Source organism: Bos javanicus, chromosome 25 (assembly GCF_032452875.1).
Source record: "Bos javanicus breed banteng chromosome 25, ARS-OSU_banteng_1.0, whole genome shotgun sequence".
NCBI lineage: Eukaryota > Metazoa > Chordata > Mammalia > Artiodactyla > Bovidae > Bos > Bos javanicus.
In genome coordinates, this window is record NC_083892.1 from 22,541,512 (window position 1) to 22,563,578 (window position 22,067).

At 44.9% G+C, this 22,067-nt stretch overlaps 1 protein-coding gene and 1 long non-coding RNA gene across 8 annotated transcripts in view; one reads left to right on the top strand and one right to left on the bottom strand.

Moving 5' to 3' along the window:
- Nucleotides 1-3,144: 3,144 nt before the first annotated feature.
- ARHGAP17 (Rho GTPase activating protein 17) overlaps nt 3,145-22,067 on the bottom strand; it is a 100,553-nt gene continuing 81,630 nt past the window's right edge. For 3 of the 7 annotated variants that reach the window (XM_061401461.1, XM_061401465.1, XM_061401464.1), the window contains 3 exons: nt 20,265-20,428; nt 12,433-13,026; nt 3,145-4,008 (listed from right to left, as the gene is read on the bottom strand). In XM_061401461.1, coding sequence (XP_061257445.1) covers nt 3,878-4,008; nt 12,433-13,026; nt 20,265-20,428 — 889 coding nt within the window. In that variant the 3' untranslated portion in view covers nt 3,145-3,877. Of the gene's footprint in view, nt 4,009-9,502; nt 9,552-11,286; nt 11,335-12,432; nt 13,027-20,264; nt 20,429-22,067 lie in introns of all 7 variants that reach the window. The other 4 variants (XR_009733521.1, XR_009733522.1, XM_061401462.1 and 1 more) reach the window with 3 other exon arrangements.
- On the top strand, nt 12,645-20,275 carry LOC133238408 (uncharacterized). Its single transcript, XR_009733523.1, has 4 exons — nt 12,645-12,734; nt 13,027-13,124; nt 13,275-13,343; nt 20,159-20,275. It is a non-coding gene; the product is annotated as an uncharacterized LOC133238408 (long non-coding RNA).

Genomic DNA, 22,067 nt, shown 5'->3' on the forward strand with positions numbered 1-22,067 from the left:
GAGCTTGCCTGTGGGGTTGCCAGGGGTTTGTACAGCTACGTGCCAGAGAGTGAGCAGAAGAGGGCAGCCTCTGCCGGCTGGGGTGATGAGATATCATCTCTGGTTGTATTATAGCATGTAGTGCTACACTCTCTTTTGAAGAGTGTATCAAGTAGGAGTCATTTGCTTGCAAGTAACAGAGACAAACCCTACAAAGTTCAGGCAAAAAAACAATAAAAAATAAAGGTGAGGCGGGGGAGGGGGGAGAATTTGTGGTGAGGGTACCAGGGCAAGAAATGCAGAATGGCCTCAGTGATGGAGATGGGTTAATGGGAGAGTGAACTGCAGAGACACCTCTAAAAGTGATGCCAGAGAAGGTGCCTCAACTCTGCACCACTTCATGCCTTTTCCCTAAGCTGGCGACTCAGGCAGTTTGAACCGCTTTTTGCCTTTTGGTTGCATCAGAGCCAGTGGCCTCACCATGTTCACAGATCTTTATCTTCAGCTCCATCACTAGGCTATTAGCAAAATGGATGCCTTTGGTCTAGAAATATCTGTCAGTGGTGTGCCGCCCGGTCTCATGCAAGACCCTATACTGTGAGTCAGAGACTACTTAGGGCTCTGAAATGCACTCACAGACCATCAGGCTCAGGGTGCAGGTGGCAGAATGGTGGGACTAGACCACAGGTAGAGAAACTAGAAAGAGGGTTTGTCTTAAGTCCTGCAAATATGAGCACTTTAAGGACTCACTGGGCTCAGGACAGTACTGGAAGCTGAAGCCCCAAGAAGGGGACCAAGGGGCTCCACGGAGCCCCCAAGGGAACCAGGGTATTAAACAGGTTCAGGGATTCAGTCATTCCACGTGCTTCTGACCTGTAGGGAGTTCACAGGGTAGAGCCCAGTACAATCAAGGTAACCAGGGTACACCCTGACCCCCTGTAGCCTCCAAAGGGCTAGACCAAGAACAGGCAGATGGGTGCTGCCTGCAAGGGGTGCATGGTGAGAGGCCCAGGTCCTTGACTCTGGTGTCGCTGTGGGCAGGGAAGCAGGAACAGAAGGCCTGGGCACCCAGGACTGATGCTGCCATGAGGAATATTTGTATGGAGAAGGGAAGGGAACAGTTTGAAGGGCAGATCCCAGCACCTCCCTTGATGGTCAGGGAAGGCCATGTGAGTTTGTATTACAGACCTCTCCACCTCTCTGATGGTGGGTATGGTGAAAAGACTCTTGTCATGTGTAGTATACTCTGGGCAAGGTGACAGTCACATGGCGACCCCTGCCCCCCACACAGGGGTGATTCTGTCTCTGCAGCACCTTGGAGGTGCTCCCGTGGTGATGCAATGACAGCTCTGACTACAAGCTGAGCCAGCATGTCCCACACCATGACTCGGCCATTCAGGAAGGACAGCGGCTGCTGACACACACAGGGGCAAGCAAGCTTCATCTTTCTTTAGATGGGAGCCGCTGTGGTAGGGTGATAGCTACAAACAACTGGAGAGGGAAACGTGAACACTGTTCCTAAAGTAAAGAGGTAGGGTTTGGTGTATTTCAGAATCATTTTGTTCAAATAACAAACCTCAGCATACATTCTGGGGAGAATGTTTGCCATGGCCCTTCCTCCTCCCCAGGCACCCACACCGTCTCCTGGGCAAGCACCGCATCCCAGCTCCCTCTGGAGTGTGAGTTCAGGCATTCTGGAAGAAGTATCTCCAAGGTCTGCAGAGATGCCTGACTGGATGGCTGAGCTTCTGGAGAGGGGTCAATACTTAGGAGCAACATATCAATACACGGAGACTTTTGCTTTCTCTAGAGGTTTTTTACTATAGTGCTAAACAGGGATGGGAGGGAGCAGAGAAAAAGAACAGAGGTGGTGTATGAGGAAGGAAAGAGTGAGCCTTCAGTAAACACAAATTTAAGATAGGGGGTAAACAGGTTTACAGGTACATATTTTCAATGTAATTTAAAAGTGCAGGGAGTTAAACTTTGAGTTAAGAGAAAAAAGTGATTGTCTTTTGCAAGTTAAGTTTCAGTCAATTCATATAACTGTGGTGCTGGAGAAGACTCTTGAGAGTCTCTTGGACTGCAAGGAGATCAAACCAGTCAATCCTAAAGGAAATCAGTCCTAAATATTCATTGGAAGGACTGATGCTGAAACTGAAGCCCCAGTCTTTGGCCACCTGATGCGAAGAGCCGACTTATTGGGAAAGACCCTGATGCTGGGAAAGACTGAAGGCAGGAGAAGGGGGTGACAGAGGATGAGATTGGTTGGATGGCCACCACTGATCCAATGGACATGAGTTTGAGCAAGTTCCTGGAGATAGTGAAGGGCAGGGAAGCCCGGTGTGCTGTAGTCCATGGGGTTGCAAAGAGTCGGACATGACTGAGCAACTGAAAAACAACGACAACAGGGGAAGGAGGTCCAGTGGCTTCTGAGCAGGGGTCGGGTCATGGATTCTATCAGTGGAGCCACTTGGGGCAGCCAGCATGGCAGCCTGTGTCCCAAGAGACGATGCCAAACCTGGGCCACAGGGAGGCACTACCAACACAATAGGTGTCCAGCCAATCGGCCTCACTTTGCTCCAGTCCCACATCCACTCTTCCCAGGTTATTTCAATCCTGGGAAAGAAGTGCTTTCCGGTCACTAGAAGAGGGATTTCCCTGGAAGGTAATGAATGGCTCTGCCTCCTGCACTGAGCCTGTGGGGCTGAGATACTGAGAGTTGGCCTCCAAGTGTCTAAGTGTCGCTGGACAAGTGTCTCCAGACAAGAAAAAGAATCAGGATTGGTAAGAAGAGCAAAGGAAGAGCCCAGCCCCTGGAACATTCAATGAGAGAGAACCAGTCTGGGAGGTCTCTGGGTCCCCTGGGGGCGGGTCTCACTTCTGTGACCTTGCTCTTGACCCTTTCAAACTTCTACGTTCACAGTTAAGACTTTCGGCTGTCCCATCCACAAGTCTTTTTTTTAATTTAAAAAATTTTTTTGATGTGTGAGATCTCAGTTTCCCTGACCAGGGACGGAATCCACGCCTCCTCCAGTGAAAGCACAGGCTCCTAACCACTGGACTGCCAGGGAAGTCCCCCATCCACAGTTCTCTGTAGTTAAGTGACAGATGACACATGCACACACACAATCCACAGTTTTGCCTGCAAGAATGATAGTTTTCATATAAACCACAGAATATATTTAATTCAAATTAAACATGAAACTAGAGTAACGTTCGGTCCTTATCAAGTAGCAATTACATTGTTTAAAAAAAAAAAAGAACAGTACATTTCTGTCTACATTCTGGCAATCCAACAAGGCACAAGGCGATCCAGTTTGCTGAGGTGACGGATCCAGCAGTCACCCCCAATGCTCGTGGTTCTGAGGGGTCGGGGAGACACAGACCATACTTCATACAAAATGATTCTGCAGCATGTCTGAAGGAGAGGAAACTCCCTTGTGATAGATGAGAAGCAAAGTCCAAGCAGCAGGAAGTAGGTGAGCATAATGGATGTACTTCATTAAATAGAGTGTTAATGCATGGCTCTTTGTTCATTCCAAGTTGCCCATGGTGCTGCCTGTGTGAACAGCAGAGACAAAAGCTTCCAACACATGTCTCGGCAATGATACACCTTCCACTGTAGGTATCTCTCTTTAAAAAAGAAAAAAAATTTTTTTTGGCATGATTCTTTCCCATGTAGAGAAAGCCAACTTCTTCAAGACACAGGTCATCCAGCTTTAAGTGTCAGCCTCTGCTCTCTCCTGGGGCTGTGAGAAGGCCACATCCAGCATGGTGAGGCCTTTCTTCTTCCCCTTCACTGAAAGCTTCTCACTGTTTGGTCTATGAAGATTAACATCTGCCTGCCCCTGCTCCACTCGCCAGGGCGGAAGGGGTCAAGGGTGGGGCGTGGCTTTCTTCACAGGGCGGTGCTTTCTGTATCATTGTCCATATCCAACAGAATGCGGCCGGGCAGGTCTTTGCTGGCTGAGTCTGAATGCATTTCAGGAAAGATGCTGCGAAGCGGTTCTGAAACCCTAGAATTGGCGTCTGGACAAAAACATGAGGAGACATGGTATCAGTGGTGTGGAAATGCCGAAGAGGCCACCGAGGTTCTCTGAGAAGGAGAGAAGCTGGAGAGTTTGAGGGTCAGCCCATGCACGCACACTCCCCTACTGCAGGCACCATTAGCCCTAAGAAGTTGAGTCAAGCCTTGGAGACCCCAGGGACAGCCACGTGGCACAGACCACCTGGCTCTGGTGGTCCTTTCTGGGAGCCCATGGCAATCCTCAGAGATACAACCCTTGGAGGATCTGCTTGCTGTGACTGAGGAAGAGAGACCTTATTCCTACCAATAGCTCTAAAGCATTAACTGAAATCTGCTGACAACATCTGGGCTGCGGGAAGGGCTGAGCTTCACTGGAAAGGGTTCCCTCTTCTGAGGCTGGTGAGTTTCCTCCTGATACTAATGAATGCTGTGGCCTCAACCTCGGCATTAGTGACATGTGGGGCCAGATCACCCTGGGTGTGGGGCTGTCTTATGCACTGTAGGATGCTGAGCAGCAGCATCCCTGCCCTTAACCCATGAGATGCTAATGGCACACAGCTCTCCTTCCCGCAGCTGACAACCAAAGATATCTCTAGTCACTGCCAAATGTCCTTGGGAAGAGGGTGGGATGGCACAATCACCCCTGGCTGGCAATCACTGAGGCAGAGCACCAAATCTCCTACAAATATTAATTTTCACATCTATTTCTAATACTTGTGCAAGCACGTGCTAAATTGCTTCAGTCATGTCCGACTCTGTGTGACCCTGTGGATTGTAGCTCACCAGGCTCCTCTGTCCATGGGACTCTCCAGGCAAGAATCCTGGAGTGGGTTGCCATGCCCTCCTTCAAGGGATTTCCTGACCCAGGGATTGAACCCGTGTCTCCTACATCTCCTGCACTGGCAGGTGGGTTCTTTACCACTAGCACCACCTGGGAAGCCCGTTTCTAAGACTTATATACCTCCAATTCCTTTTTCGTGTCTTATTACGATGGCTGGAACTCCTTCAGTGAGATGGCAAATACATGGTCCTCAAGCCATGATTGCTCACAGGACACCTGAACCAATCACAGCCCTCTTCCTAGTGAGATGGTGGGTCTCAGATTCCTTCATCATGAACAAATACTTGCTCAGCACCTACCACATTCTAGCTGTGAAGACGCAATAGTGAACAAGTCAGACACAGCTTTAGTTGAAGCCCATGGCCAAGTTGGGGAGACAGGCCTTCTGGTCTTGAAAAACTTGTTTCTCTAGTAGATGTGAATTCTAGCAAATGATGAGCCTTGTTAGGGATTTTAGGGCAGTGGAAGAGAGGCGGGAGATGTTTAGATGTGTTGTAGTTTCCTTTTGCCAGGTTAGAGCTAGTCATGTAGGGAGCAGGAAGTGGGTGGTGGGGCGGCAGGGGGGACGTGTGGTGGGGTTTTCCTGTTATGCTTAGAGCTGCTTTTCTGTACTGGCTGTGGTGCAGTATGCCCTTGCTAGAAGCTGCTTTCAACGGTACTAAAACAGTACTAAACAGTACTTCTGTTTTAGCCACTCCTGATCCACATAGGCAGAACTGGCAAATGCAGTTGTATCCTGAGAGGCTCACTTCTTTGAGACTCCTGCTCTGACACATCCCTACAGCTCTGAGGTGTGAGATCTACTTACTTCCTGGGGTGTCCCTTTTCTCTCAGTCACTCCTGGGTTGGCAGACCATCCCTTGAGATTTGCTATGCACCATAACTCAGGTGAATATCCGAATTTATGGAGGTGCCAAGGTGTCAAAGAGCTGAGGTGCTGCGTGTCATTTCAGATAGCTCAGGTCTTATGGTAATCATAACGTCAACTGAGTGTGCTGAACGGCACTGTCTAAAGGTACAGGAAAGGGTGTCTATGTACACAGAATACAATGTCTCAGATTTGTCCTCAGCAGAATGAAGGTCAACGAGGGCAGGGACCACGTCTGTCCTACTTACAGTGCGTCCTTGGTGCCCAGAACAGTGATGAGTTAATAGCAGATATTCAATAAACATTGTGGCTGTTTGTGTCTGTCTGGACAGAAGAATAGATAAAAAGTCATCTAGTCCAGCCATCTTTCTAATCCTCTTTGCCGACAGCCTCATGTAAAGAAGTGGCCATGTCTTGAAGACAACACTGATACAAGAAACTCAATGCACATTCAACCCCTTTACCATTATCCCAACCCAGCAAGACAGATGGGACAATCAGCCAGTGCCGCTCCCTGGCTCATAGACTTTACACAGAACCATGGAACTGACATGCATGATGCAAAGGGAGTGTGCATATGAGTTAGATTTCTACTGATCAGTATCTATTTACATGTAAACGTAACACTATCAGTAACAGATCCTTTTCAGAGTACAAACTTGTTATTTTTCTTCTTTTTCTTTTTTTAACATCACCAATAATTTCTGGACTTGACTTTTCTGAATTTCTCTAGCTATTTATGATGAACACACATTACTTACATACTTAGAAGAAAAATGTGTGGTGGGACATAGAGGAAATTCCTTTACTTCACATTGCCTGGTTTGCCTGAGGCTGGTGGATTTCTCCCATCTCACTTTTATATGAACCATTTCTTGAAAGAAAACTACAAATCTGTTTACACACAAAAAGCAGTAAGAATCACGGCATGTGTGCAGAGCCAGCTTTCAGAAAGAGACAGATTTTTATCCCAGTGGCCAAAGCTACTGAGCAGCTGCTACTTTCCAGGTGTGGTGCTGAGTGCGCCACACACGTCACCACATCACAGCATCACACTGAACCCTCGTGAAATCACCCCAAGGCGGCACTGGCACCGCCATAAGACAAGCAAGGGGGGGAGTCTTGGGCGGGGCTCGGCTCTCTGATCCAGGGGACACAGCCAGCACTGGAAGGAGGAGCTAAGCCAGACTGGCTGGGCTCTGGAGCCTGGTTCTTAATTTGCAGAAGGCCTCTCCACCTCCCTAGAGGAGTCTAGATGCCCCTGGAAGAGGGGCCTGGGAGAGAAGACAGCACCTGAGCAGATAATGGCTTGAGGCTTAGACTCTTGGCCTCATTTTAGTGACTTAAAGTGTCACTAGTCCCTTTAGTGACTTAAAGACTTTCGGCTCATTATTTGCAAAGGAGATAAAGGTTCTTTTAGGAAGATGCCTATAGGAGCCCTTCAATGTTTTTTAAAAAAACATCTTCAAAACTTTCTGGCTATGGATTTACTTACGCAAGGCATCATTTTTCATTATACGCACTCCAAGATGGGCTGGTCTTTGAGCATATTTCTTGGAGTTAAGTTCATATGAAAAGTATTATAAGAAGGCTGAGCAAGAGGGCCAAGTCACAGCCTCTGCTTGCTGGTAGAATGCCATGTGGTTCACCATTGCTCTGGGGCTCTGGCTAACATACCCTGGATCCTCCAGTTCCACGAACAGAGGAGCCTGGTGGGCTACAGTCCATGGGGCTTCAAAGAGTTGGACACGACTGAGATACTGAGCACGCACACACACATCGAAGGGTGGGCCTTCTGAGGGTGGGAACTGGCATTCTACAGTTAGGGTACAGTCCTAGGAAGTCTGTCACGCCAACAATATTTAGTAGTGATTTAGGTGGTAAGCCTACCCTTCAGAAAGGCCAAGGTTATTCTGATAGCCACTCTGACACGTTAAGGGGTCCAAACACAGACCTGAAATTAAACATTTCAGGCACAAGTGCAGGGTGAACCACCCCCCTCTCAACCATTAAACCCTTCTCTAAGCTAGAGTCTGAGGAAATGACTTCCTTATAATCCTCATCAGTTTTCTAGGGTTGGGAGAGGCTTACTCATCTGCAAGCGACTTTGAGTCAACTTTTTATTATTTCAGTCAAAGGAGAGCGCCTGTTCTGGTCTCACTGGATGTTTATCTTGACATGATCCTGACATCCACTTATTAAAAATACAATGCAACTACAAGCAGAAGCCACTTACATGTCCAACTGTGAGCAATAAACATCTGCTTAATGAAATATCATGTAGTCACTGAAAAACTACATTATAACATGGGAAATAGCATATCATATAAAGTTATAAAAATTATATCATAATATAAGAAAGAGCACATGATGTAAAGTAAAATAAAAACGTAAAATCAAACTCTGTATATGCCAAACAATTATGATCATGCATCCCTTTGCCTTTTAGGAAAAAAAAACTAGAAGGAAAAAATAAAATATGAATAGTGGACTTCTTCAATTATGGAAGGGTGATTTCTTATTGTTTCTAATTTCCCAATTTGCTTTAGTATCCATATTTATTTTTTTAATATATTACTTTTTTGGAAAATTTTTTTTTTTTAGTATGGACCATTTTTATGGTCTTTATTGAATTTGTTACAATATTGCTTCTGTTTTATATTTTGGTTTTTTGGCCACCAGGCCTGTGGCATCTTAGCTCCCCAGCCAGGGATCGAACCTGCACCCCCTACATTGGAAGGTGAATTCTCAACCACTGAACCACAAGGGAAGTCCCAATACGTTACTTTCATTTTATTAAAAAAATGCTTAATTTTAAAAAGCAAAAGCTATGAGAACCAGCAAAATGTCGACTGTTTGATACGATTATTGTGACTGGTTTCTACCACTGTGCAGTGGACGAATGATTTACTAAATTAACTTTCAGGCTCACTAAATTAAGAATATCTTCTACTCCATTCCTGCACAGGGAGCTCAGCACAGGGCTCTCTGATGACCTAGAGGGGTGGTAGGGTGGGTGAGGGGGTAGGTGGTGGAAGGGAGGCTCAAGACAGAGGGGATATATGTATACATATAATTGATTCATGCTCTTGTACAGCAGAAACTAACACAACACTGTAAAGCAATTATACTCCGATAAAAAAATATATGTATCTTCTAGTCCAGAGCACTGTCTTTTCAACCCACTACCAAGTGGCACATTGGAATCAAAATACTGGGCTCCAGACCTGACATGTCTGGATCTGGGCATGTGAGTCTTTAAAATGGTGACATACGAATCTAATACCTAACTCTGATTATCTATTTTTTCTCGATAAAAATGATAATAAATAGCTACCACTGACTCAGACCCCCTGTATATTAAGAACTGTAAGGTCCTTTCCTTATTTTATCTACTGTAACGCCTTGGATAGTTACTCTCGCAAATGTCACCATTTTACAGAGCAACCCGGTGATGCGGTGCCGCTGTTCCACAGAAAGCTGAAATTCGAATTCAGGCATGTCTGGTTCTAGTGTGGTTTTTCACTACCCCTCAAGCCTGCCCGGAACAGAAAAGACTAGAAGTTGAGGAGGTGACAAGGCCAGCCCGGTGACACGGGAGTGTGAACACAGTACTCACAGTCCTTGGCAGCAAGCATGAACAAAGCCAGCCTCCCTCAGTGCATGCACGGTTAGTGGGGGTGCGAGCAGGCAGGGTTAGAGTGAACGGTTAACATCGGGCATTAGTGCGCGGACATGATCATCAAGTAGCAACAATGCTTTGGCCAATCAGGTGCCTTTTCCTTACCATTAAATATTCCAATTTCAGTTCTTACTGAATATGGCAGGTCATACATCTAAATTATTTAATGAAATGTTTAGATTAGAACACTCTAAAATCTATTACTTTAAAAACAGCAAGATGTAAACTCTTTTCCTTGCAAAGCTAAAATCCTACGGCTCTTTTTTCCTACTGCCTTCTAGAGTTAACAATTAAGAAGGGATTCAGAAGGACAGCAGAATCCCTCCTTTCTCTGGTGCTGAGCTGCCAGAAATTGACTGCCAAACCTGTTTGGTATCAGGAATCTCTCCTGAGAGCTTATCTTAATCCCCAGGCCATAAGTTTTTAAGATTAAATGCTCTCAGTGAATAACCTGTTTTCAGGAATTCATCTGTCTAGAGTTTTCCAAGTGAAAACATGATTTCATAATAAAGGACTACCTGTCTAGGGAAGTTAAAACATTTTCTTCTTCTTGAAAAACCCAATGACTGTATTCCAGATTGGTTAACAGCAGCATGATCAACACAAGCATATTCGTAAATTCTAGATGCTGGCCTTTTATGTACTTCTAATGGCAATTCAGGGGATTTGAAGAAATTAAAAATTAATTCTGTAAAACAAAGATATGGTGACCTGGAATTTCTTGAGTTAGGAGAATTCAAAGTACAGATTGGTTTTTACAATATTTAGCTAATATCCTAGGAAAAGTATTTATAATATCAAATTTCACTTATCTGACAGTTGTTAAAGTACAGAACATTACAGTGTCATAGCACATCAATAAAATAAGTTTCTGGAATAAAAACACCCGGATAACAATGGTAGTGAAGAGCAGATACAATTCTGATTGTAGTCTTTCCTCTAAAGAAAAGGGAAGATCTGGAAATAAAATTCTGATGTATCACAAGAATTAAAGTGTTAAAAGGCTCAGCCTTAATTAGGGTTTAGTCTTTTCACTCTGTGATTTCCACACCCAATTGGGTAACTGCAGACTTCTGGGTTCATTACCCAGGAGTCAGGAAGGTAGAATAAGACCTGAGCCCTCCACTGGTTGTAAAGATTGAGTTCTTGTTTTCCCTTTCTGGTTTTTACAGAAAGTCTTCCTCAGGCCAAAGCTGGGAAAACTCTAAGTAGCCCACTGAAGGCTTAAGGCTCAGGTCAGCTGATTAGAACTGAGTTGGACACATGACAAGAGCCTTATGCTGTCCAAGCGTGGACCTAAAGGCTAGATTCAGATGAGCCTCACAGTACCTTTCAAAAAGCTCATGTGGTTTAAGAAAGCAAAATGTAAGCATGCCAGAATGCAAAGAAATTTAGTGTGGGATCTTTGGAGAAAGAACTTTTTTGGAGGGGATGGGGGATCCTGAGAATTTTAAACACCAAATTAAGAAGCTCCATGCAGTTAATTCAAAATTAAAGCTCAAGACATAAGGGATGCCATTTTCTGGGCTAACTGCACCCCAGTTCTCTTTGGTTGGACGCTGAGGAGCCAATCAATGACAGGGAAATCACGCTGAGCAGAGCAGACGCTTGGGAAAAGCTTACCAAAAAGAAAGGAAACATTTCTTAGTATTCTTATCTGAGCGGCTTGAAATTGGGCTCGAGATCTATTGACACCTACATCTCGAATTTGGAGCACTGCAGCTCCAAGTGCTTCTGATATAAACAAGAGTGATGTCTACCTGCTAGAGAATGGATGGCAGGGGGTCGGACGGCTGCTCTTGAGCGCAAAGTCAAAAACACGTATACAAAACATGGCTAAGCAGGAGCATTTGGGGCTGCGGGCAAGCTGCTTGGGGAGGGTTACAGACCTTACTCCTGGAAACCTTCCCCACCTGTGAGGGCGCTAGGAAGGGCATCTATTGGGAAACAAACAAACAAACAAACCAGTGTGGCTTTGTTTTTTAAATAAAAGCTGAGGTGTCATCAGAAAAAAAAAGCTCACAATTTATAACACATGTAAATCACGCAATATATTCCTGGGGGAAAAAAGTTATCAAAAGAGAAACTAGTCGGTTAACCCTCGTCACTTAGGGTGGGATGTATCCTTTGCTCATTTTTAGCAGAGATGTTATTCAACATGGCTGGAGGGCCCAGAGATATATTTCAGCTACTTCTCTAAAAACAGCTCCACTTAGGAAAAATGTAAAACTAGGCTGTTCTAAGAAATTATTCAAAGCTCCTAATTACCATTTTTAAAAACATTAAAAAAAAATCCATCCATCTCATCCTTAAACAGTAAATTGGAGCACTTGAGATGGAAATTAAAAAAAAAAATCACAATTAAATAAATGGTTATGTTCCAGACTGCCAATAAAAAATATCCCATGAGACAGGTAAAATCTGTACAATCATCAATACCTAAAACAGGTTTTCATAGAATTAAAAGGAAATCTCAATTCTTCTGTTCTTTGCCATTAAAGGCTGGCATTCTCATGCGTCTCAAATCTCCCTGCTGAGAGCATCCAGTTAGCACAAAACATAGTTTTTAAGATTATACCTGAAATGCTTCACTTACTGTAAATTACTCTTGAAAAGAAAACAAGCATTTTAATGAGTTCACTAAGAAATGAATATCATGCTCGAGTTGGACAATACCTTCCACTTGGATGAGGTCATTATACCTAGAAAATGTAAACGTAGATGGTTCTCAAACATAGTGACCCTATACATCAGGGGCTGGCAAACCTGAGGGCCAGGTAGGAACTCTGAAGGCTCTGGGAGTATAGGACTTTCCAAAGGCCGACACAACTCTGCTGTTTTAGCATAGAAGCGTCTAGAAAGAACATGTCAACAAACGGAAGGCTTTATTTATGAAAACAAGCTGGGGGCCAGATTTGGCCCGCAGTCCTGGTTTGCCAACCCCTGATGTAAAATCGAAGCCTAAATGAAGGAGAATAGTAATAAAGCAAGGTAGAGTTGGCAAGGGGAACTGTCTGAATCCATTTCCCACTTACCTGTGACTATTTTGGAGGCGGTGGGAGCTGCGATGCTGAGGTTGCCGTCCCCGGCGGCGTGCGCGCCGGGAGGATGAGGGGGCGGGGGCACGTTGGGCCGGTTCCTTGGCTTTGGTACTGGTCTCGGTCTCGGTAAGGTTCCAGCGTGTGGCTGTGCGGTCTCGGGGTTACTCACCGCCTGGCCGGGGTTCTGTTTTCCGAGGGGCGGAGTGCTGGGGGGCGTCGGAGTCTGGGGAGGGGTGTGGGACGACTGCTCGAGTCCAGGCTCACCGGGCGCCGGTGGGCCCTGGCTGCCCGGCTTGGTGAGCGCCGACGGCGATGCGGCCTGCGTGGGGGGCTGCGGCGGCGGGTGGCTGGGGGCTTGGATCGGAGGCAGGCTGCTGGAGTACCTCCGCGGTGCCGAGAGCTGCGACGTGGCGCAGGGCTGGCCCGGGGCCTGGCCCGGGGGCTGGGTGGGGGGAGAAGGGCTGCGGGTGGACGGCTTTGGCGACAGGCTGGGTGGGTGCTGAGATGTTCCTGGAGAACTCTGGCCCCCGGGGTGGCCGGGAGGCGGGTTTCCTGGTTTCGGGGGTGCTGGAGCAGGTTTTTTAACAGCTGCGCAAAGGAAAAACATCTCTCAGGAAGCGGAGCGCTGGGGATGGCCAACACCCCCTGGACCAGGGTACCGAGCTTAATCTCACCATGTAAGCCAGGTGAGATCCGGACCTGCCCCCACTCCCAACCCCATGTCAGCCAGGGGCACCCCCCTCCGTGGTCCTCCTCGCCCAACCCCACAGTCTCAGCCTAACCATGAGAAAAGCGTCTGACACACGCAAATTGACAGACTGTCTTCAAAATGCCAGGACTCCCCAGAACTGTCAAGGCCACGAAAAACTAAGGGAAGACTAAGAAACTGTCACAGTCCAGAAACGGTAAGGAGAGGTGGTGTTGACTAAATGCTACATGCTGTCCTGGGGGTCGGGGATCAAGCTGGGGTCAGAAGAGGGCCAGTAGAGGAAATATTGGTGAGATCTGAACAAAATACAGAGTTTGGTTAGTAGTAATGTACCAGGGTTGGTTTCACAGCCAACTCTGGTGATAAAGTACCCTGGTGATGGGAGATGTTACCCATAGGGGAAAGTGAGTGAGAAGTACACCGAAACTCTTAGACTACCTTTGCAACTTTTCTGTAAATCTAAAATTATTCCAAAATAAAAAGGCTATTTTTTTAAAAAGTACATTGTACACATATAGGTCTTTAAAAACCTGTCATTTTAAAAGCTGAATGATTAGAAAACTCAGTTAACAGAGGCTGACCCACTTACATGGAGTCAAGCACCTTAAGACCAGCTAAGTATTATTCGCTCAGTCGTGTCCGATTCTTTGCGACCCCATGGACTATAGCCTGCCAGGCTTCTCCATCCATGGAATTTTCCAGGCAAGAATACTGGAGTAGGTTGCCGTTTCCTTCTCCAAGAATAGCTAAGGAGGTCTCTAAGCATGACTGGGCCGCCTGTACGTAACCATGGACCCCTTGCCCTGAGGTATCATCTCCTAGAGGGCATGATATTTTTTTATTATTGAAAGAAATTCTACAAATTCCAGAATCATTTGTGCTAATAGATATATTCTAGATAAAAGTATAAATCTGGATGATGGCCTTGGATTCAGTTCCAAGAGTTGAACTGCATCACTCTACTCCCTACGTCAGCTAAGATCAGTATCACTGGGGGTGGGAATTGGGTACCAAGGATGGCAGGGTAGGAGAAAAAAACAAGTCTGGAGCTGGTGTGGGGTTGGGAGAAATAAGTGGAAAGGAGAAACTTTAGCATTTTTTCAAATTCTGCTGAGATCCTTCTAATCCTGCAAGAAAGGAAGAGGGAAACAAAGGGAAGAAATGAAGGTGTATCATTCACCTAATACGTGACTGGCACCAAGTTAGGCCCTTTACACAGACTGTCTCATTTAAGTCTCATAAGCCCACTGCAAGACAGGCATTATCATATCCATTTCATGTGCAGAAAACCGAGGCTCAGAGAGGTCAAGTGTTTGTAAAGGGTCACACAGCCAGTACAGAGCAGAGCAGAGGCTCACACCATGTCCTGTGGCCTCCTTGGACTCTTTTTCTCTCTCTTCTTCCTTCCTACGCTGCCTGGCTCCCTGCTCATAAGGTCCAGAATTCAGGAATAAAAAAGGAATAAAGTCTGCTCTGCTGGCTTGATAGAACTTTTGACCTTGGAAATGGGAAGATCTTTTCCCACAGAAACAACTAACCCACTGACAAAGGAATCTGGAACATTAGCTGCACTCTCTTTATCATAAGCAACTTAAAAAGAAAAATTTCCAGCATTCTGTTCTAAACAATATTAAGTACAAATTCATGCTGAATAAAAGATCATTCCTGACATTTAAGGGTGTAGCGGGAATCCAGAGAGAAAGCACGAGAGTAGCACAACAAGGTCCGAGTCCCGCGTGGAGGCCAGGCTGGGAGGAAAGCCTCGTCTAAGCCCACCCCGCAGGTGCTGGGAGGCTGAGCCAGGGTAGGTGGATGGTGCACAAAGGCTCAGACTCTTCTTGTGAGGAAACCTGAGATCTGTGATGCAGGAAAAACTCCTAAAGGGGCTATGAAGGAATCTCAACCTCGCTTCCAGGGCTATACCCGGAATCCAGGTAGAAAAGACCTAACTTCCCTCGAGCATCAGTTAGGATGCAGACAAAGATGACGGTGGCTTATAGGAGAGCCTCCGTAATAGCAAAACTGTTTTTTAATAGCAAAACTGTTATTTATTGTTTCCCCAGTCTTGGTTACTGAGATGATAACACAAGAAAATGAACTCAGAAATATACTCTTTGCCCATTTTTAAATGGGATATTCTGTTTTGCTATTGAATTGTATGAGTTTCTTATATATCTTGGATATTAACCTCTTGTGATTGGGGTAATAACTTCACAGTGAATACATGTATTAAATCATCACACTGTACACCTTAAAAATGTGGGATTCTGGATTGATACTGGAACAGAAAGAGAACTTTACTGGAAAAACTGGGGAAATGTGGTCAAAGCCTGAAGTTCAGCTAATAACACTGTTTCAGTGTTATTTCCTGATGTCTATAGTTGTTCCATAAAAGTATAAAAATTTAAGAGAGGTTCAGTGAAGACTATGTGTACATGTTCTACACTATCTCTGCAACTCTCCTTTAAGTCTAAAGTTATATCAAATTTAATATTAAAAAATATATTTTTTTGTTATATATATGTCATTTTATATTGAAGATCATCCATACTCCGATAAATGCAGTTTGGAGTTAAGACATAGGGTGCCCTGGTTCATGTGGAATTTAACTGGCTTTAGAAACATCTTCAGTGAATCATGTCTCTTTGTAGACCAGTTTCTCAGCCTCAGCATTACTGACATGTGGAGCTAGATGGTTCTCTGTTGCGGGGGGCTGTCTCGCACATGGTAGGATGTTTACCAGCATCTTGGTCCTCCACACACTAGATGCCAATACTGCTCCAAGTCTCCAGACATTGCCAAATGTCCCAGATGGTGGGAAGAGAGCAAAATCATCCCGAGATCTGAATCATTCAAGCTTCTCTAGCTCCCAAACCATACATATTTGAGTATCCTCTCTCTAACAGGCACGGGACCAGGACTAGGAATATAGGAGTGCGTGAGACAGGCAAGATCCCAGTTCTGTGAGCTATGAGGGGAGACGAGCAATATGTTAAAACACAAATTTAAAAATTTCAGATGGAGAAAAAGGCTCTGAAAGAAACAGAGTGATGTGATAAGAGAATGACTTGTGTGAGTGGTGGGCCTCAGTTCAGACTGGGTGGTCAGCGAGGGTTCACTGGGGAAGTCTTTGAGCTGAGACCTGAAGCATGGAGAGAACAGACAGCACAGAAATAAATCTGTGTCTGTACTGCCAACTGATCTTCAACAGGGTACCAAGAATACACAGTGGAAAAGGATAGTTTTTCCAACAGACGATGCTGGCAAAACTGGATACTCACATGTGAAAGAATGAAATGACACCCTTATCTTACACAAAACACAGAGGTCAACTCAAAATGGACTGAAGACTTAAATGTAAGACCCGAAACTGTAAAACTCTTTGAAGAAAACACAAGGGGAAAGCTTCATAACACTGGTGTTGGCAGCGGTTTCATGGATATGACATCAAATGCATAGGCAACAAAAGCAAAAATAGATGTGTGGGATTATATCAAACTACTAAGCTTTGGTAAAGCAACAAAAGAAACAGTCGGCAGAATGAAAAGGCGACTTACAGAATGGGAGAAAAATTTCAAAATCATGTATCGGAAAAGGTGTTAGTTCCCCCAATATATAAAGAACTCCTACAACTCAACAGCAAAATAAGTAATAACCTGATTTTAAAATAGACTCAAGACTTGATTAGGCATTTCTCTAAAGATGACATAAAAATGGCCAACAGACATATGAAAAGGTGCTCAACATTGTAACAATCAGGAAAATGCAAATCAAAACCAAAACGACATATTACCTCACACCTGCTAGAATGGCTAATATCAAAAAACAACAGACAGCAAGCATTGGTGAGAATATGGAAAAACTGGAACTCTTATACATTATTAGTGGGAATGTAGATAAGTACAGCCATTATGCCAAAGAATGCTCAAACTACCGCACAATTGCACTCATCTCACACACTAGTAAAGTAATGCTCAAAATTCTCCAAGCCAGGCTTCAGCAATATGTGAACCATGAACTTCCTGATGTTCAAGCTGGTTTTAGAAAAGGCAGAGGAACCAAAGATCAAATTGCCAACATCCGCTGGATCATGGAAAAAGCAAGAGAGTTCCAGAAAAACATCTATTTCTGCTTTACTGACTATGCCAAAGCCTTTGACTGTGTGGATCACAATAAACTGTGGAAAATTCTGAAAGAGATGGGAATACCAGACCTCCTGATCTGCCTCTTGAGAAATTTGTATGCAGGTCAGGAAGCAACAGTTAGAACTGGACATGGAACAACAGACTGGTTCCAAATAGGAAAAGGAGTTCATCAGGCTGTATATTGTCACCCTGTTTATTTAACTTATAGGCAGAGTACATCATGAGAAACGCCGGACTGGAAGAAACACAAGCTGGAATCAAGACTGCCGGGAGAAATATTAATAACCTCAGATATGCAGATGACACCACCCTTATGGCAGAAAGTGAAGAGGAACTCAAAAGCCTCTTGATGAAAGTGAAAGTGGAGAGTGAAAAAGTTGGCTTAAAGCTCAACATTCAGAAAACGAAGATCATGGCATCTGGTCCCATCACTTCATGGGAAATAGATGGGGAAACGGTGGAAACAGTGTCAGACTTTATTTTTCTGGGCTCCAAAATCACTACAGATGGTGACTGCAGCCATGAAATTAAAAGATTCTTACTCCTTGGAAGGAAAGCTATGACCAACCTAGATAGCATATTCAAAAGCAGAGACATTACTTTGCCAACAAAGGTTCGTCTAGTCAAGGCTATGGTTTTTCCTGTAGTCATGTATGGATGTGAGAGTTGGACTGTGAAGAAGGCTGAGCGCCAAAGAATTGATGCTTTTGAACTGTGGTGTTGGAGAAGACTCTTGAGAGTCCCTTGGACTGCAAGGATATCCAACCAGTCCATTCTGAAGGAGATCAGCCCTGGGATTTCTTGGGAAGGAATGATGCTAAAGCTGAAACTCCAGTTCTTTGGCCACCTCATGTGAAGAGTTGACTCATTGGAAAAGACTCTGATGCTGGGAGGGATTGGGGGCAGGAGGAGAAGGGGACGACAGAGGATGAGATGGCTGGATGGCATCACTGACTCGATGGACGTGAGTCTGGGTGAACTCGGGGAGTTGGTGATGGACAGGGAGGCCTGGCGTGCTGCGATTCATGGGGTCGCAAAGAGTCGGACACGACTGAGTGACTGATCTGATCTGACAGCCATTATGGAAAACAGAATGAAGTCTCCTAAAAAAAATTAAAAATAAAACTACCACATTGATTGAAGAATCTCACTTCTGAGTATTTATCCAAAAGAACTGAAATCAGGATTTTGAAGAGACTGTTTGCACATCCATGTCCACTGAAGCATGATTCACAATAGCCAGGATGTGGAAACAATCTATTGCCCATTGATGGATAACTGGATTTTTTTTTTTCTTTAAAGAAAAATGGTCATTTTTCCCAAGGAGGTGAAAAGGTATTTCTTAGTACAACTAATTTTTATCTCAATTTTATGATGAACAGGATATCAGCCCCTTAAGTGGCTCCTGATTTTTTAAATTTAGTATTCAGTATATTGGATATGGATCTTCTATACTTTATTTGCATCAAAAATTACTTCCAAATTTTTTTCTTACACTGAGAAGGGATGACTGGATTTTAAAAAAGTTGGTATATATATAAAATGGAATAGCCTCAAAAAGTAGGAAATTCTGTCATATATAACAATGCAGATGAACTTTAAAGACATGATGCGAAGTGAAACAACCTAGTCACAGAAAGACCTATTCTAACTGATTCCACTTACATGAGGTATCAAGAACAGTCAAACTCTTGGAACCAGGAGTGGAATGGGCGTTGCCAGGGACTGGGGGCAGGAGTAAAGACGGGGAGTGATGGAGAGCTGGTATTCAACAGGCATAAGGTATCAGTCATGTTAGGCAGCTTCTGGAGATCTCTTGTATATCACTGTGTCTACAATACAGGATTGTATTATGCACTGAAGAGTGCAGTACTGTCTATTATACACAAATATTTAAAAGGGTAGATCTCATGTGCTCCTACCCCAATAAAATAAAAAAGAAGGAACCATGTGAAGATGTGGGACAGAATGTTCTAGAAGAGAAAACATGTGCAGAAGCTCTAAAGAGGGAGTAAGCTTAGTGCATCTGAGGAACAGAGAGTGGACCAGTGAGGCTGAAGTCAGTAAAGGGACAAGGGAAGAGCTGGGCTCAGAGGGGCCAACCTAGACCACGTGGCCAGGCCATGCAGGGTGCCTGGTGGGAGGTCTGCATGGAAGGAATGGAGAGTTCCAGCCAGGATGACTCACTCAGCTTTGTGGCTTAAAGCCATCCCCCTCCTGATGGGCATTATGCTGAGCAAAATAGGTCAGAAAGAGAAATCCTGTATGATATCTCTTCTACATGGAATCTAAGATACAACGGAGTGGTGAATAAAACAAAAAAACAGCAGACTCAAAGATATATAGAACAAAACAGTGGTTACCACTAGGGAGAGGGATGCGGGGAGGGGCAAGAAAGGGGTATGGAAAAAAGGGGGTGTTATTATGGGATTATATTAAATCACGTGTGCAAAACTTTTGAAAAAACTGTAAAGCACTATAGAATTTAAAGAATTTTTCATTAAAAAAAAAAAAAAAAAGCCATGTCCCTGCCTGCGGGGGTGAGGACCACAGTGGCACAGGTGGGAGCAGGTCAGATTACATGTGAATGGGGACCCAGAGGCCCAGAGCCCAATCCAGAGAGCCTGGGGGCTCCCAGGCCCAGGAAGCCTGGCTGGGACAGAGGCTGTGGTTCTGAAAACAGAGTGAGGGCTTGGAACACCAGGTTCCTGGAAAACAGGGAGCATTTCTAGAGAAACGACTGTCTCTCAGGCTTGGTAGCTCAAACATATTCTGAAAGGTCTGTTTGCCTGCTCCCCATTTTTCCACTGCCCTTAGGGATTCTTTTCCTTAACGACTGGTATTTCTGCTTGCCACTTTACAACAGATGTGGAACCATCAGCCGGAGAGCTTCTCAGCCTGACCGCTACGCTGACCCAGGGAGGGGTGCGTGTCCCTCCCCGAGGGCACGAGTGAAGGTGGCGGGGACTTACCTCGGCGCACAGTGTGAGGGCTCGGGCCGGCGGAATTGTGCGCGGGGCCCACAGAGAGCTGATGGGAGCCGGCAGCTGCCTGGGCCTGGCTTGGGCCGGGGGCCGCCTGACTGCTGTTCCTCCCGGGCGCGGGGGCAGCTACAGAGTCCTTGGGCTTTGGAGGACTATGGGGAGCAGAAGCCACGTTAGATGTCAAGCATTTCCAGCTAGAAAAGCTAAACATGCTGTAAAGTATGGGATTCCCACTAGTTTTCCCCATAGCAGGCAAGGGGGTGGTCTGAACTTTTAAATAGCTCACTCAGGGTCTCTGAAGCTGGTATCTATTTGGTGCCAGCCAGGACCACAGATTTTGAGATTCATGGCACCAGATGGTCTTCCAACTACTCTGTCACTTAAAAATCATGAGAGGCCATTTTGCAGCAATCAATAAGAAATTTCAAGTTCTAATGAGCTTGTACTTAAATTGGGCAACATTTAAATACATGAAAGGGTTTTTGGACTTCAAAATAATACCATTTTGACATACACGTTGGACAAAACTAAGCAAATGGAGTAGCAAAACACTAATGCTATGCTAAATGATCAAGTGCTCAATTATTATCAATAATTTGGCCTGCAGGAAAGAGAAACTCTGAGAGGCTAAATGATTACTCAAGGTCCAGGGTGGGTTAATAGTGGCGTAGAGATCAGATCTGAGGTTCCACTAATCCCTGGCTCAGAACTTTGTATACTGAACTTTACAGCTACAATTTGTCAAGGTAAATGCCATTGATGAGATGTACCCCAAGATATCTACAGAGCACAAAAAACAAAGAGCAAATTGATGACGGAGATCCTATTTGTCCTTCTGCGGTGAAGACTAATTTCTGTCTTAAATAAAATATTTTGCCTGATTGAAACAAATTGAACGCTGCAGGTAAATGAAAATGTGTGAGTCTGCTAAGACTTTTTCTCCAAGCAAAAGATTTAGGCCCAAATGAACACCTGTGTGGCAGGAGTTATGGACAGGCCAAGGTGGAGCTTACAATGCGTGTTTGAAGCACCAGGGAGTTTGAGGCCTTAGTTATTTTTAACCAGGAGGTATATTTCCTTCAATTATGCTGGTAGAAAGGAATGTAGGAATGTACAAAGCCCTCAGTTAGCTATGAGAATTTAATGAGATTCTCATCTCATTATGCTTTGCACATGACAAGCAGTCTCTCCCCACCACAGGAGAAGACCTGAGGGAGCTCCCCCAAGGCAAAGTCACCTCTGGGCAGGAAAAAAGTGCACGATTCACAGGTGGCCATCCTTGTTTTACCTTTTATTTTACTTGATATATGACCGTTCAGTGCTTTATAGGTGGCCAAGGTAGACCAAATACAGTAAAAATGTTAGCATGTCCAAGAGGGGCTCATCTTTTATAGCAGCTGCCAGCTCTGAACCACCCAACATACCACCTCAAGTGGCTTCTCGTGGCTATCTGCCCAGGTCAGAGTGGAGAACTGAATTCACGCCAATTCAATAAAGGTCTCCAGGTCAAAGGTATTTTTCCCTAAAGCTGCTATAAATTCACAGTCCACTCCAGGTGGCTAATCAAAAGGTGAAGTAACCAAAGAGCCTCCGAAGAAAATCTACCATTACTTTCTACTTTGTACTCATGTATCCCCTCCCCTACAAGACTTAAAGTCAGGGGGCTGGGGGGATGCTCAGTATAGTGGCCAGCACAGTTATTCACTACATCTGATTGGATGGATGGCTGAATGGATGAGTGAAGGAATGCGAGGAATATAATTATCTTACTAACTTGTTACAGGCCAGCAT